The following is a 16424-nucleotide window of genomic DNA, read 5'->3' on the forward strand; positions in this document are numbered from 1 at the left end:
TTATGAAATTATTTTGATCCAATCCGGAGTTGCACTGTTCCTCATTAAAAACTAGTAATGAAATTATTTTGCTTCTATAAAGCTGCTGAAAAAATTAACAGTATTGCCCTTTTAAAATCACAAACATAAATAGGGTCTTTTAATTGGTACAGTAATGGTAGAAGCCGAGTTTACAGAGATCAGGAAGGAAAGAAGGCTCGGACTACCCGGAATAAGATCAGTTTTACCCGATATCTTCTTGAGAGTGCCCACTTGTCCCGACAGATTCAATATGCCCATTACCGTCTCTATCCATTTGTCATTTCTCCACTTTCTCCGACAATAACATCTACACATTTCCAGTACTCCGACACTTTTGATACTTCAAGTTTCTATAATTTAATTTCTTAATTGACATTATAAATGACTATCAGAGAACCATGTATACTTTTGTTCGCCATGTCAAAAATACCCATACCCGCAGTTTCCATATGACCCACCCCAAATTAGAGGGGCACGTCCCGTTAGTTAACCGGTCAAAGATGAGTACGGGTTTTTTTATGGAGAAAATATGTTACGGACATGGATTTATCAAAATCTAACTTGCCCCGTACCCAGGTTATTACTCATATATTAATGTTACTCATATTTTGTTAATTTATTTATTTTTACACTTGTTTTTGGAGTTATCATAATTACAATTGACAATGTTTTTACAATTACTAGAGTTATCAAAATTACAATTGATATGGATGGATAAAGGGGCGGAGATTCCTCACATTGACGCGTACGAGGATAGGGTGAAGATTCAAATACGCAACAAATATTTTAGCGGGAACAAATAAAGGTTTGTCTAACAGGTATGAGGACATGTAAAAAGGTCCCGTTAACATCCCTAGTTGTTGCACTTACAACACTTAGTCCTCTTTGAACCATCTCATACTGACTTGCATGGCTTTCTCTTCCCAAGTGCACCACCAACTCATACTAATTTAAACCTAGGGAAAACGATTATTACTAATTTAAATTTTTGATTTATTATATTATGCATTTCACTTATTTCTCTAGACGATGTAAGATTTGAAACACTAAGCCCCCTTACCACTCAGTAGTTCACACACCACCAACAAACTTTACACTTGATAATTAAACTTGTGCACTTCATAATTAAACTTGTGGCTCTATCCACTCCAGCTAAATACTACAACAATAGTTTTTCGCATGTACGTCAGCTTTCGCAAGTTAAAATAAGTTAGGTACGTCGCTTTGAATGAAAAACTGGCGAGTTCTAATAAAAGAAGTAAAGAATTTGTATCGGAGCTAAATGTGTTGTCCGAGAGAGAGAGAGAGAGAGAGCAATTGCTGATGGGAGGAGGAATCAACGTGAATAGTAGTTATTAAGTGGCAGACATGGCACCAACAAAAGCTTTTCTGGTACACTTCTTATTTATATTCTATGATAATCTAAGCACATCCATTTCTGTTCACACCGTTTCTCGGTGGTTTATGGGCATTTACTCATCTGCTCCATTTCTCGAGAGTAGAGAAAACGGAAGTTGAGGAAATTAACTAGAGAGAAACCGATCGATCTAGAATTCTAGATAGATACAGTCTAATAAAGCTAAAAGCGGTGACATATGTTCATAGTGAAAGATGGAGAAGATGACACGTATATAATTCATAACACAAAACTATATTCACATTTTCTTGCATGCCAAACACGTTTGTTTCTCTATCGATCTGATCTGATCATCATCATCAGCCTTACCAGATGAATTCATGAGAGAGGAGGATACTAGAAAACTAGCTTTGAACAATCATTCATTACCATTACCATCATCAGTAGCAAATGCACTGAGAATTAAGAAATAACGAGTGTTCACCATCTTCTACACAGATCAAATTAAACTCAACTAAAATCAAAAAATAAAAGCTAAAAGAACCAAAAAAAGATAGGTAGAGAAACCGGTAAGAACCCTAGCTAGTTAAATTTCTTGCACAATTGATTAATTAGTTCCCTTTCTGAACTATTCTCAATCAATTGCACTCTTTCACTAAGGCAGTCACCAAATGTGGGACAATACTAGCTAGTGAAAACTAAAGATTAGGGTTTCTTACCGAGGGTGTGTTTGTTGTTGTGCATCCAGACTTTCAACACATGCCGCTTCACGCCCGTCTCTGCACAAAACTGCTCCAAAGCTGCATCATCATGCTTCTGTATCCTCCACCCCAGCTGCTCCGCAAATGCCAGCATCTTCTCCTTCTGCTCCTGCGTAAACTTTGTCCTAAACCGCTTCTTCAATCCACTACCTCCTCCGCCGCCGCTACTGCTCGGATTCGAAACATCCTCCTCTTCTCTACTGTAGCCTCCACCCCCGGAAGCCGAGGGTAGAGCCAGGGGCCGCGGGGTTGGGGTCAAGTGCAAGTATCCAGCCGGAGGCGGGCCGCGGTAGAATTGGAGTTGCTGATGCTGGTGCTGGAGTGAATACAAGGAAGACTGATCCCCACCCGTCTCCTTGCGGTGGAAATTTCGGTGACAGTTACAGGCGGCGCATTTGAGCGCGTCCAGAGTGCCTTCATCGCCTGCAGCCATGAACTCACCGCAACCGTCTACCGCGTGTCCCCCGATATTCACGGCGTGGTTCTTGAGACATTCTCTGTACCTAACCGCCCTGCTATTATTTCGGGAAGCTGGTGGTACTGATGCGGCAGCACCATCACCACCTCCGCCGCTTTTAGACCGAGCTGATGAGTTGCCTAACGAGTCGTAACCCGGAGCCTCGGCCATTCCTATCTCTTCCTCTTGCTCTTCGTGCTCGTCAAAATCCATCCCCTCTCTCTCTCTCTCCTTTCCACTCTATCCTTCAATTAATTTTGATAAAAGCTACGATCAGAGATCTACATGGCCGGTCACTGGTAAATCGATCCACAACCAGGACCAGTGAGACCGGTGAAAAAAGAGTCACTTATAACTGAACAGGAAAAAAAATTAACAATTAAATTTATTTGAATTTTTGGGTACAAGCGAAGTGGTAGAGAAGAGAAGATAAGAGGAAGAGGAGAGGGTGTGGCCTGCAGAAAAAGAGTTGTCATAGTCAAAAGTCCTTGAGAATTACTTATTTACTGCTACTAGGTTCTCATAATTACCAGTACTTCCAGTGGCCATTACGGCCATGTCTTCTCTGTATTACTTTTGTTGAGTTAGTTTCAATTGCGGGGGTAAAAGAAAAGGTTAAAAATGGCAGGCAGCAGAGATGGCGTGCACAAGGTGAGTCAAACAAATTACAAATTATATGACGTAAGAATGAATGGAAGAGAGAGGGGGAGGGTGTTTTGGTTTGGTTACAATAAAGATAAGATGAAGTTGGATTCTTAGTACACAGAGAGACGTGGTGAGATCAGAACATGAGCCCCATAACCTGCTAATTTCTGACACAACTGAGTGGAAAAAAAAAAATTGTTGATCCAACGGTCCAATTTAATTACTTTCATGTGAAGTAAAACGACAAGTTTCAAGGGAATGATTAATTAATAAGGTATAAGACACATCAATTGGGGAGATTAATGATGTTTCAATTAATGTAGGCCATAACATCGTCAAATCAATAGTACTAGCCTAGCTAGATAGCTAGAAAAGATTTGGATTGGTTTGTGGTGCCAAAAAAAAAAAAAAAAACCTTTGCTTCAACATTGGGATGCAAAGGCAGCATCTACAATAAACAGTAGTTTCGGACTACACGAATTAAAACCACCCAGAGAGATTTAAAGTTGTCGGCATTTGTGGCAACTCCCTTCATGCCCTCCCAGCTCCGACATCATGTGACTGTTTTATTTTAGACAACAACTACAAGTAATATTTATATGCCCAAAAAGGGTTACAGTGGAGAATAATTAAAAAGAAGAAAACAAGAAGAAAGTGTTATAACGTCAAGTGTTCTTCTGTTCACGGGGGGGAGGGGGGGTGGAGTCATGTGATTGAGCATCTGACGCGACGGTCTGACCACTTTACTGCACTGCTGTCAACTCTCGTGTCAGCGGGCGGGAAACCAACTTGTCTTAAAATGAAGAAGGAGACGTAATACTATGCCACGTGTCAGTGGTTCCGTACTAAATGATTTTCCGTTCCGTTTCAGAAGTCTCTGATTAACCGTTTTGAAATGACGGAGATTCTCTTCAAGAGTGCGGAGAGAGAGGAGACAAGGATTGTGACAAGACGAGAAAAAGATGTTAACAAGGCATCATGGAGAAAAAGGCTTTAGGGTTCATCAGTGTAGGCCGTAGGGACTCCTCAATTTGCATCAGATTAAAACCCGTTTATAGCATCTCCAATGGTGTATGTGTTTCAAGCACTCTTCTATTTTATCTTGTAATTTACGCACCACCTAATTATCAATAATTTATTTAAAATGATATAATATTTCAAGCACTCTATCTCTCTCCTTCTTTTCTATTTTGTTATCTCTTGTGGGTTCATTGACAAGTGTCAAGTTTTGAATGGTTATATGAGTCCTAATAGTGCTCTTAAGTAACACTTGAAATGTCAAGGGTTTTCTAAATTTACACCATATATATATATCAAAAGTGATTTTTCTCCCATTGCAACCATTTAGCACTTGAAATTATTGTTAAGGTTTAAAACGCTTCTTACTAAATCAAGAATATTCATAGACTTATAACCTGTCAATTAAATACTCCCTCTGTCCCATTTTAATTGTCATCTATTCCTTTTTTGGATGTCTCAAAATGCATGCCCATTTCAATTAATTAAAACTAATTTCATCCATTTTTCCTATCTTACCCTTATTTACCTTTAAATTGAAAAGTTAATGGAGTGAATTACCAATGAGTCATTGACATCTTAATTGTCCTCTATAAATGAGGGTATAAATATCAAATTGAATGGGAGTAATACAAGTTCTTAAACTGTGTGTAAAATTGAAGGGGACAATTAAAATGGGACGGAGGGAGTATATATTTTGACGATGTTATACTTTTTCTCAACAACCATGTATGTATGTCCTCTTATATATTTTATAAAATGGATATGTTCATCATTTAAGAAAGAGAGAGAAGCTTAGGATTTGAATCTCCTTAACTAATAATTTTAGCTTTGGAGTTTGCTCTAAAGCTAGTAGACACCCTAAATACTCCTTTTTTGGTTAATTGGAGAATACACAGACTACTCAGACATCGATTAATTAACAACATTATTGGCTTGAGCGTAAGTACCAATTTGATACTAAACCTTAAACCCTAAATCTAAACCTTTAACTCTTTATGAGCAAGAAGTGAGCTAAAATCATAGCATTTGAAATTAAGAGAAACACCCTCCGTGCATATAGTTTACAATTAGGGTTCTAAAATTAAGCCAGCGATTAAAACTCAGCTTCAACAGAAGCCAGAACCACCTAAGCACAGTTTCAAGCCACAACAGAGAAAAAACTGCCCTAATGGGCATTGTGGACTGCCTATGCTTTAAATGTACGTTTGACTGTTATCTGCTATTAATTGTTTCTGTTTTCTGGGGATGCTGTTCCCCATTTCCAGTTTGCCAGTTGTAATACAGACAGGACGAGCTGCCCTGATCACTTTTCAGATTGGGCCAGCTTGGGCCCTACCACTGGATCATTAGATTCTGACTGTATTTGGGCCAACTTTGGCCTTTATCACGCATTTAATTAGGCAAGGTCCGCGGGATCTGGCATATAGGGCCCAGTGCAAAACCCAATGTACTATCTATTTATATATTTGTATTGGTAAATACAAATAAATATTTGCAGTATATTGAATATACGACCAATGGGTTCCAGTAACAAACGAAGAACTACAGGCACACCAACAAATGCAAGCTTAATATCAACATAAATATTCTCCACCATATATTCCCATCATCGCATGCAGGACATTTATCAAGGCTATAGATCATAAGCCACAATTTAATTACCATGGAAGCTTTTAACCCTGATACCACTGGATTGCAAGGCTTCTCGAAGATTTTTTACAGCACTGTCATACTGTACAAAGCTCATGAACCAAAATTCATGGTTGTCAACAGAGATAACCTGAATATACTTTTCGCCTCGGTTGACATTGCTGGTAGATGGATTTACTGCCTTCAGCTGATTTATTGGAATAACCACCTGCATGGTCAAAAGACAAGCATGTCAAGATCAATAGCTATAAATATATGAACCTTAGCTAAGGAACATATATAAATAAGAACCAAACCTCTGCTGTGGCTAGCACAAGAAAAAAGATGAACAAGAACAAGGAAAAATAAATCCTGTAAGTAACCAGTTGTCAAAGTGACGATGGCAGATCACTTAATTACACAAATAAGACCAAGTAGGAGGAGGTTGCTAGTACAAAAGAGTGCAAAAATCACTATTCTTAATCTTTCTCTAGCAATCCATATCCTAGCATATTTCTGTTATCCAGCCTCCAAACCTTTTAGTTAGAAGCTTCAATTCCCATGATTTAATGAGCTTTTGCTGATACCTCCACTAATATGCAGCTACATTTCTGTCAGAATTTGAATAAACGATCACAGTTTGTAATATAATATATCACCCAATTGATTGCCCACGGTTTCCATAAGAAATTTATGAACACCATCCATAGCAGTAACGGGCACTAGAATATTTAAAGAGAGTTTCAGATGAATTGAGCATTATAATTTAATTGAATTACATTGCAGCAAAGTGTATATATCAGAAGGTGCCTGTATAGTCAATAACTAGCAGAGAAACCAATGGTAGTTAATTTCTTTTTATCATTTCTAATTAAATAAAAGATCAGTCTCTTTTCCATATTCCTGACGATGGAACCACAAAGCATCCACCTTTCTATTCAAATTTGAGACTGCATAAACAACGGGTGACGAGCCACCTAGAAATCTAGTATTGTGTTTATCACATCTAAGCTCCACCACTGCATTACATCCATGTCATGTGGCTCGATAATTTAAAAAAGAGTCCCACAAGTATCATCATAACTTAAATGAGGAAATTGAAGACATTAAGAATCAAAGCTAAAATAGAAGAAAAGGACGGGAGAAAAAGGCAATGTCTGTGAAATTCTAGCAGACTGAATAAATCTTGCAACTTGGTGGTTCATCATAGTTCTAAATACTAAATCAAACATACCAAAAGCCCCAGACCAGATGAGCCTAGAACAAATTGTGAATATAAAGATTCAACTCACAGCCACACATAAACCAAGTATTTAGCTTTCAAGTACTACGGCCTTCACACACATTATCCTTTAGGCCAAGAAGGATAAGCTATTATAGGACCGCAGCTCTGGGATATTCAAAGTCTATGAGGTTAACTCTTTAAATATTTGAATGTGAAATTAGTTTACCTTTCACTTTTGAAAGAATGTTTTTACTCCATTTTCAGGCATCAAATTATTCATAACAAGCTCCTAGCCCAAATAACGAAAGTGTCAATCATAACGTATATGAAGGAACATAAGATATACCTTATAATAGCTCCACTCAGTTTTGTCACCAACTTGGTATGATAGAGGATTATCACTACAAAAAGCAAGCTTTGCTGTGGACAAATATAAAACCCCCATAACAGGACCAGCAGAAGTGGATAGGTAGCATGCATATGTCTTCAAAAGTTTCTCCTCCGCCACATTCTCAAATGTATTTTGAAAGATCTTCTCATAACCACCTTCAGCAAGAACTCTAGTCCCTTGAGCAATTCTTCCCACAGCAGCATCAGCAAAACTAGGACCTGTTTTCACTGATCAAGAATAGGCCAGTTTAAATGATGCTTGTGCATCACAAAAGAACTTGCGGATAAGACATGGCATGATTAATCAATGAACTACTCTGAATTTAATGACTACCCACCATCAAGTAATGCTGTAAATGGTTATGGCTAGTAGAAAAGAGTGTAATGGCAATTCAGCACCAAACTGACGAATTGAAAAATAATGAGAGAAAATAGATATTGCAATGATCACAATTCAAAAATCACTAAAAAAGACCTAAGTAATCAGTAACAACTTCTTCCCCACCCTAGGCAACCAAACTCAAACTACTGAAGAGCCTTCTATCTTCCTTGAGAGGAAAAAAAAAGTTGTGCAAATTGATCAAGAGAACAACATTTTCCACAAAAAGTGCTAATAGTGTAATATCGATTTCCACAATTGAACACAATGCTCACACTCGGCAACTATTTAACATAAGGTTTCCTCAACAAAGTCCCTACGCAGATATAAAAGCTGAACAAGAGAACAATTAAAGAAGCTCAAAGTCATTTTTGCTTGGATCAAACTTCCCCTAAATCATAAGATCTTAAATTCTACGAGTAAATAATCAGAGCAGAAATATCATGAATAAACAAGTAAACACCCTTTCCTTATCGTGAAAAAACAATTAAACACCCTGGTGTAAGCACAAAATTGTATAGGTTGGCAAAGATTGTGTATAACTCCGGTTAAGTATTTCCATGGACAATTAAAAGCATCAAGAAGCGAACAGCACAAAATTATTTTTGCACAATATCTACAAAACACTCACAGTGTTGCCACATATTCCCAGCAAGATCCTCGGCCTTCTTTGTAGTCTCCACCGCCTTCTTTCCCCATTTCCCCAGCACATCCTTCACTGAATCCATTTTATCTGCTTGACAAGCAATTTAACTCTATTAATTCCAATCATTAGCTCACATAGAAACCATGTAAGCACAACACACGGGGACAACTACAGAGACTTACTCTTAGATGGCTGAGTCAGGGCAGAAGTGACGTAGGGATTAGACTCCGACGGCATGGTCGTGGCGGTACTGCCGGAAATTGGTGCCGATCCTTGTTCTGCACTCGCCTGTTTGGGCTGAGATTCGGATGGACCCACCGACACGTTGGTCCAATTCTCCGGTAGCGGAGCCACGTCTTTTGGGTCGAGCTTCGGATACGGAGCGTAGTCGGTGGAGTGAAGGTTTTGGTTTCGGTCCGATTCTGAAGATGGTTTCGCTGTGTGGGCTTGATCGCTCTGGTTTTGATTCATGTTTTGTGGACAGAAGTCGAACGACGAGTTAATCAAGAAGTTCGATTCGAACAAGACAGAGCACGATTTCTAGGGATTATCGGCCTGATCTCTGTATCGCTAGAAAACGAATTGGGAATGAGAGCAGGCTCCAGGCGTGCAGTCGATCGAGGATTCTGTAAAAGATGCCGTTACGCGTTTTGAACTTTGAATTTTGAAATTGAAGGCCTACTTCTCATTCCAGCCCATTAAGAAAAAGACTCAATTCGATTAAGGCCCAAAAGTATGCCAGATTGAGAAGATATCCATTGAAATCATTCAATAATTTGCCATAGACAGAAAACTAAACATCAAGTGCTGAACACATGGGCTTTTCCAAAAACTTTTTTTTTTTTTTTTTGATAAGAACCAGAAACTTCTAAACACAAAACTTCAAGCAAATGTTATATCATAAAATAAAATAAAAAATTCAATTTGGTGATAGCTTAGTTTGTGAAGGTTTTTAGGTTAAATCGTATTAATTCGAAATATCTTTAGGTCGATATGATTTTCATTGAGAATACGTGTTGGGTTTTGACCCAACTTATCATGTCATCAAATGAAAATACAAGCGAGTCTCATGACATGATTTTAACCCCATAACAAATATTCAAAGAGAAAATTAGTTGTTCTCGAATTTAAAAAAAAAAAAAAACGTTTATATCATAAATTGAATGCATCTACTTGGGCATATAATCCTAATCCAAATCTCAAACTTGTCAAATACAATACTCACATCACCACTCCAATGCATTGTATGGAACCGAAACTTCCTCTCTTATTCGAAAGGTATCCAACGAACCCTTTTAACTACGTAATCCTCTTTTCCCCCATCTAAATTCATGATAATGATATATATATATATATTTATTTCACACAAAAAGTATCAAATTATGGAAAACTTGATGTCAACTTAACCAAAAAAGAAGGGAAAAAATTGAGTTAAAAGTTAAAAACTATAACCCCAAAAAAAGGCAAGGCTTAAGTCAAAACTTAAGTATGAGTAAAAGTTACATAATTGGTAAGATAAAAAAAGGTCAAGTAGGGTTGGATTTAGAGTAAATTTTACATTACAAAGTAAAAAAAAAGATGGTGATAGAGATGGAGAGAGAGGGAGAGATAGAGACCCAAGATTGGATCCGAATGTAAGTAAAATAAGGACAAATGATGCCAACCTCAGCTATTCCTAAAGGAGAGGCTGAAACCCAATAACATCCACTCTCTTTTGTTTACTTTAAATAAATAATATATTATTTTTTAATACTCTTTTGTTGTTAACTGGCTACACATAGCTGACAACACCAAGAAGGGGGGCTGCCCACTGCAATAAAATACTGAGAAGTGATTTCACGCGAAAGCGGAGCGCGTGAAGGAACATGTGCAGTATAAAGCCAAGTATAGGCTTTGTCAGCTTTGTCCGAATGAAAGTAGTCCCTTCCCTTCCCAGTCCTCAAGACCTCAAGCTGCAGTAACCGACAACTGTTCACGCCTTTTTGTGATTGGGTCGTGACTTTTACTTTCTTTGCTAAAGAGTTTGGCTGAGTTCCTTTGTGTTTGCATATAATTGCCAAGTTTCATTTGTAAAAATAGTCCTTCATTTTTAGTAAGCTTCAGAAGTGAGCCCACAGTTGTTTTTAAGAGTTTCGATTCTCACCCCTTGATTTAATGATCCTCAAAAAGTTTCATCAAGTCTTCTTGCACTTGTAACAAAAATATTTTCTTATATGGTAGGCCAAGCATTCTTCACCCATCCTCAACCAAAAATATTAAATTTATTTCCATTTAATTTTGAATAAAAAAATCTGGAGAGATACTAAAAATTCTAAATAATAAGGGCAGTCTAATACATAGTTGTTTCCATCAAATCCAAGTGAAGAGGAGTTATGTCCACAATTCAAGCAAGATTGGTTAACCATCAAGAATAAAATCTACTAAGGAATGATTGATCCCATCAAGACAACATCCGGAGGGATCCCTTGGACTATACTTTGCACTTTTCTTCATCAATACAAGGCAATTATGTAATCTTTCAATATTTTATTTGTGAAATAGGTAAGTTCAATAAGTGAATAAATGTTATTGCAACATGCTCACTAAATTAAGAAGTAGAAACATTTTGTCAACTAATAAATTCATTACCCTACATGATGATATTTGAAGACGAGGGAAGCAATTGTATGTTAATGTTAAGGTATAAAAAATACATCAAGCATTTTTCTCCAACTCCACAATTTGTTGGACTGAAGCATGGCAATAACTACATTTTAGAATTTTGAAGCTTCTAATTCTCGCAATCTCGCCCGAGATAAAAATAAGTTAAGTTGACAATGTAGTCATTGACTCGTCGAACAATAAAAACATTGATTTTTTTTTCTTTCGAAAATCATGATAAAACATCCCTAGCTAAACCTTCAATAAAAACTATATGTCGGAAACAATATCCACTTACACATGAGGGAATTGAAGCCACCCACCCAATACGAAGAACTCCAGTTCTTCGACAAAAAAAAAAAAAAAGTGGGAAAAAAACATAATAAACCAACCAAAGAGCTTGTAGTCACAGAGATTGAATTGCTCCCTCTTCTCTTTGAACAATTGACATCAACACGACATGGCCCTCCTCAATCCACATTCTCGGATCCTCGAATTTCAATGCTTCTTTAGCCATACAATAAGCAGCACCATTCCCAGTCCTACGCACATGAGAGATTTGCTAAGACATGTAAATTCCTCCTAATCTTATTTATGATCCCACACCATTATGTTAAAATATCATCGTGGTTACTCAATCCCTGAATGATCATAAGAGAATCACTTTCAAAAGCATTGATTTTTTGTTAGTTTGCTTGTCCATAATTTCATATAATATATGGTTCGTAGTACATAAATTTGGTAGATTAGTTAGCCTTGGCTCACAAATAGAAATATCATTTGCAAGAATTTTATGCCTAAAGTATAAATATAGAAAATTATAAGGGGGTATCCGCAAATGAATGAAAACACAGGGCCATTCCCCTGGATATACACCTGTTGTGTTATGTATTATTGTATACGACTATACGTATATATGAATGTATAAAAAGAAAAAAAAAAGAAGAGAGAGAGAGAGAGAGAGATAGAGAGAGAATGCAAAGACAAAGTTGAAAAAGAAAAACCCCCAAATAATGGAGGAGAAGATGTGTGGAGAGCTATTAGATAGTGCAATAGATGGAGGTATGGAGAATCCCAATGTTCAGAAGACAAAAGACGCTGAGTTGTCACTGTTCACACACTTCTCTGTAAACCAATTAATTTATAATTAAAAATAAAAAAAGCCTTATCAAAACCCCTGTTTCACTTCAATCATCACACTCTTTCTCTATCAGAGAGAGCCACGATTTTCCTCAAAAATGTCCGAAGACGATGACCGATCTCCGCCGCCCGATCTCTCCTGCGCCTCCATTTCCGAATCCTCTACCACCAGGCTCACGAGAAACTGCCATAGCGTATCCGGGTCGGGTCAGGGGTCCACTTCCGACTTGCAGTCTCCTTATCCAGACCAGGTTCTCGAGAACGTTTTAGAGAATGTGCTCCACTTCCTCACATGCCGCCGTGACCGCAGCTCAGCGTCGCAGGTGTGTAAATCTTGGTGCCGTGTGGAGGCCCTGACCCGATCCGAACTCTTCATCGGCAATTGCTATGCGGTCTCGCCTCGACGGGTTACTTCTCGATTCACTCATGTCCGCTCCGTCATGCTGAAAGGGAGGCCCCGGTTCGCCGATTTCAATCTCATGCCGCTGAACTGGGGGGCCCACTTCGCTCCCTGGGTTAACGCCATGGTGAAACCGTACCCTTGGCTCGAGAAGCTTCACCTCAAACGCATGTCTATCACCGATGATGATCTCGAGCTTCTTGCTGAGTCCTTTATCCGATTCAAAGAGCTTGTTCTCGTTTGTTGCGAGGGCTTCGGAACCAGCGGCCTCGCTGTGCTTGTTAGCAAGTGCAGGTGTGTGTAGTTCCGATTCTTCTTTGGCTTTAATTATTTACCTTGAGGTTTAGTTGCTGTAGTGGTCGGTTGGATCTGTTCATAGTACTGATTTTTCGTGGGTATTGCATTACTTTAAGATGAATCTGAGGGTTAAAGGCTTTATTCAGTTTTATTTGATCCGATGCGTGCCATCGAAGCTCTGTTTAGATCTTTGAAAGTTTGTAATTACTCTGTATTTTGTGTAGGAGTGACATGCTATTGCGTTTTGTACGATGGAATAACGAACTCATAGGTGTTTTAGATTTATAATTTTGCAGAAATCTCAAAGTGCTGGATCTGATCGAATCCGAGGTTGCAGATGATGATAGTGACTGGATATCGTGTTTTCCAGAGGGTGAATCTTGCCTTGAATCACTGATTTTTGATTGTGTAGAATTCCCCGTTAATTTCGAGGCACTGGAGAGGCTGGTAGCTAGGTCCCCTTCGTTGAAGAAACTTAGGGTGGACCGTCACGTCTCAATAGGGCAGCTCTACCGCCTGATGATTCGAGCTCCACAGCTCACGCATCTTGGGACGGGCTCATTCAGCCTATCAGATGGTGTGACACCGGCTGAGCAAGAGCCAGATTATTTGTCTGCTTTTGCTGCTTGCAAATCTTTGGTCTGTCTGTCAGGTTTTAGAGACATAATTCCGGATTTCCTTCCCGCTATCCTTCCTGTTTGTGCAAATCTCACCTCGCTGAATTTCAGCTATGCTAACATTACCGCAGAGCAACTCAAACCAATCATAAGCCAGTGCCACAAACTCCAGACTTTTTGGGTATGTACGTTTTATGCATTGTGGTTAATGAAAGAATGTTATGTAGATACTCATATCTGTTTATATTCCAGAGCTCACTTTTGGTTTTGTTATGCAGGTCCTTGATTCCATATGCGATGAAGGACTTCAGGCGGTGGCTATGGCATGTAAAGAACTCCGTGAGCTCCGTGTCTTCCCTATTAATGCCCAAGAGGATATTGAAGGCCCTGTTTCTGAGGTGGGCCTCCAAGCAATCTCCGAGGGTTGCAGGAAACTGCGGTACATTCTATATTTTTGCCAGCGGATGACTAATGCAGCTGTAAAAGCCATGTCAAAGAACTGTCCAGATCTTGTAGTGTTCCGTCTCTGTATAATGGGGCGTCACAGACCTGATCATGTGACTGGAGAACCTATGGACGAGGGATTTGGAGCCATTGTGATGAATTGTAAGAAACTCACTCGTCTTGCTGTATCGGGATTGTTAACTGATACAGCTTTTAGTTATATTGGAAAATATGGGAAATTGGTTCGGACTTTGTCAGTTGCTTTTGCTGGAGACAGCGATATGGGGCTAAAATTTGTCATGGAGGGTTGCCCAAGATTGCAGAAGCTTGAAATTAGAGATAGTCCATTTGGAGATGCAGCTCTACGTTCTGGCTTACACCATTATTACAATATGAGATTCCTTTGGATGTCATCGTGTAGATTATCTCGTCAAGGTTGCCAGGAAATTGCTCGAGCATTGCCCCGTCTTGTGGTGGAGGTGATAGGGACTGAACAGGATAAGGAGATGGGTGATTATGTCGAGACTTTATACATGTATCGCTCCCTAGACGGGCCAAGAGATGATGCGCCAAATATTGTTACCCTCTTATAGGTATCCAAGACGTAGGGGAGGTTGTATTAGCCGTTCTTACTCCGACTTTTGATCAGTTGGCGACCTATTTCACAGCAAAGTCAAACGCAGCGGGTGTGTTTTACATAGCCCATGAGAAGGTTTCCATGTCAATTAAAAGGGGTTTTGGTGGGTGCGGCTGTTGCAAGCGCATTCAAAGGAGAAGCTCTGTAAAGAACGACATTTTTTTCGTGGGACTTGCAAGAGGCGTCCGATGCAAATACAAAGAAGGCGGTTGGACTATTGGATGTTGTTGTATCGGTACACTTCTAAATTTATGTTTTCTTTTTAATTTTTATATTCATTTTACCATAACTAAGGCTACCAGAGGAGAGGGATGTCTTTATTGCCACATCAGGAAATCAATTGCCAATCCAAGTTGCCCCGAGGAATGGAATGAAAAGTAACTTGAGAATCTTTCCTTCCACAGAACAGGGAACCTTTGGGGGGGGGGGGGATCAAAGGTGAGGGCCTACTGTTCACTCTCCAAAGAAAGAAAGTAGAAAGTAGCCTGTTTTTGATTCAAATGGTGGGTTATTTAGATTAAGCTGTAGCTGGTGAGAATGCCTAAACTAGTACATCTCCTTCTCAGTGTTTGTTTTTTTGTTTCAGATGTGATGTTGTAGCACCTGACTGTTGAATTTATTGTTGTTATTGTTAGCAATGTAAGATGATTAATAAATGCACAATATGCATATGCATATGCATGGACCACATCCTCTACTCTCTCTACTCTCTCTACTCTATGCTCTATAGTGTGACTCTGTCGTTACCTTTTCTTCTCTTTTCTTTTCTGAATGGAGAATGATCAATTGGCGTTGAACCCCCATTAATAATTTGTGGAAACCGTAATACAAGTACGCATTGCAGGCCCCCTTCAACTGGTGGGGTATCTATACCAATTGAAAAGGGGTGTTGGATGGTCCTGATCATTTCTATCAATGGCTCCCAAGTGTTGAGTTTTTTATGCAGTCAGTATTATCTGTTGTATTGAATTTGGAAATCATTGGTTTTGCTGTAGTTGGGGGTGGAGCCGGACAATGATGACTAGTCACATCCCCTGTTTGGGAGATAAAGTGGTCAATTCCTCTCCTAATGGTCTCTCACTCTCATCCTCATTATTAGGAGAGAAATCTAGCCAGCCAGCCTTCTTTGTTGGTATTCTTTCTGGCAGGAAGTTAAAAGCAAAGGTTATCCTCAAAGTGGGATCTGACACTGCCATTGAACAAAGTAATGGGAAGCAAGCCCTGGTGTCTTTTTTTTTTTTTTTTCCTGCTTATCCATTTGTGGGGTTTGCCAAGTGGACCAAACATCTCTGTTTCACCCTTGAGATTTTCCATTGAAGGATAGCCCTAGGATGAAAATTTGAATTTCGAGTTACTTTTCTTATCCACAATGCTTATGTGGGAATAGTGACTTTGGACTTGAATGACCATAAACCATTCGCCAAGTAAAGGGTGGCCTCTGCTTTTTGATTATGCCTTGCCTTCACAGGTTGGGTGGGCAGCTCTGCCTTTGATTGTTCTTTTTGAGCACCCCACACTTGTCTCCCTAGGAAAAAAAGGAGGGGCTGAAAGACAAAAACCTGATAATGACCTTACCCAAGGTCATGAAATTGGCTTGTTCCCAAAAAAAACCTTGGCCCTTGGACTCCTCAAGTGTCCTCCCCTCCCAATTTGAGAAGGCTGTATCACCTACTTGACATATCTTATCCATGTATATCATTGACGGAGAGACCTTTCTTT

At 39.1% G+C, this 16424-nt stretch overlaps 3 protein-coding genes across 3 annotated transcripts; 1 reads left to right on the forward strand and 2 right to left on the reverse strand.

Annotated features, from left to right (window-relative positions):
- Positions 1–1691: 1691 nt before the first annotated feature.
- LOC120009154 (zinc-finger homeodomain protein 2) lies at positions 1692–2992 on the reverse strand. Its single transcript, XM_038859617.1, has one exon. It carries the CDS (start codon positions 2807–2809, stop codon positions 2084–2086), a length of 726 nt encoding a protein of 241 aa, XP_038715545.1. The 5' UTR covers positions 2810–2992; the 3' UTR covers positions 1692–2083.
- Positions 2993–5678: 2686 nt separating this feature from the next.
- Positions 5679–9152, reverse strand: LOC120008576 (GEM-like protein 1). The gene is made up of 4 exons (XM_038858953.1): positions 8713–9152; positions 8516–8617; positions 7462–7733; positions 5679–6119 (listed from the first exon to the last, which is right to left on the reverse strand). The coding sequence occupies exons 1-4, from the start codon at positions 8999–9001 to the stop codon at positions 5916–5918; spliced, it is 867 nt and encodes a 288-aa protein (XP_038714881.1). The 5' UTR covers positions 9002–9152; the 3' UTR covers positions 5679–5915.
- Positions 9153–12166: 3014 nt separating this feature from the next.
- Positions 12167–15395, forward strand: LOC120009279 (transport inhibitor response 1-like protein). The gene is made up of 3 exons (XM_038859801.1): positions 12167–13004; positions 13304–13805; positions 13903–15395. The coding sequence occupies exons 1-3, from the start codon at positions 12409–12411 to the stop codon at positions 14659–14661; spliced, it is 1857 nt and encodes a 618-aa protein (XP_038715729.1). The 5' UTR covers positions 12167–12408; the 3' UTR covers positions 14662–15395.
- Positions 15396–16424: the final 1029 nt, after the last annotated feature.

This window comes from Tripterygium wilfordii, chromosome 11 (genome assembly GCF_013401445.1).
Source record: "Tripterygium wilfordii isolate XIE 37 chromosome 11, ASM1340144v1, whole genome shotgun sequence".
Taxonomy (NCBI): Eukaryota; Viridiplantae; Streptophyta; class Magnoliopsida; order Celastrales; family Celastraceae; genus Tripterygium; species Tripterygium wilfordii.

What these genes read in the sequence shown, in the direction of transcription:
- LOC120009154 (XM_038859617.1), bottom strand. Translation starts at nt 2,809, where the DNA reads ATGGATTTTGACGAGCACGAAGAGCAAGAGGAAGAGATAGGAATGGCC.
- LOC120009279 (XM_038859801.1), top strand. Translation starts at nt 12,409, where the DNA reads ATGTCCGAAGACGATGACCGATCTCCGCCGCCCGATCTCTCCTGCGCC. An exon ending in GTGCTTGTTAGCAAGTGCAG is followed by an intron (nt 13,005 to 13,303) that starts GTGTGTGTAGTT and finishes ATAATTTTGCAG; the next exon opens with AAATCTCAAAGTGCTGGATC. An exon ending in ACAAACTCCAGACTTTTTGG is followed by an intron (nt 13,806 to 13,902) that starts GTATGTACGTTT and finishes TTTGTTATGCAG; the next exon opens with GTCCTTGATTCCATATGCGA.
- LOC120008576 (XM_038858953.1), bottom strand. Translation starts at nt 9,001, where the DNA reads ATGAATCAAAACCAGAGCGATCAAGCCCACACAGCGAAACCATCTTCA. An exon ending in CCTGACTCAGCCATCTAAGA is followed by an intron (nt 8,618 to 8,712) that starts GTAAGTCTCTGT and finishes CTTGTCAAGCAG; the next exon opens with ATAAAATGGATTCAGTGAAG. An exon ending in TGGGAATATGTGGCAACACT is followed by an intron (nt 7,734 to 8,515) that starts GTGAGTGTTTTG and finishes ATTCTTGATCAG; the next exon opens with TGAAAACAGGTCCTAGTTTT.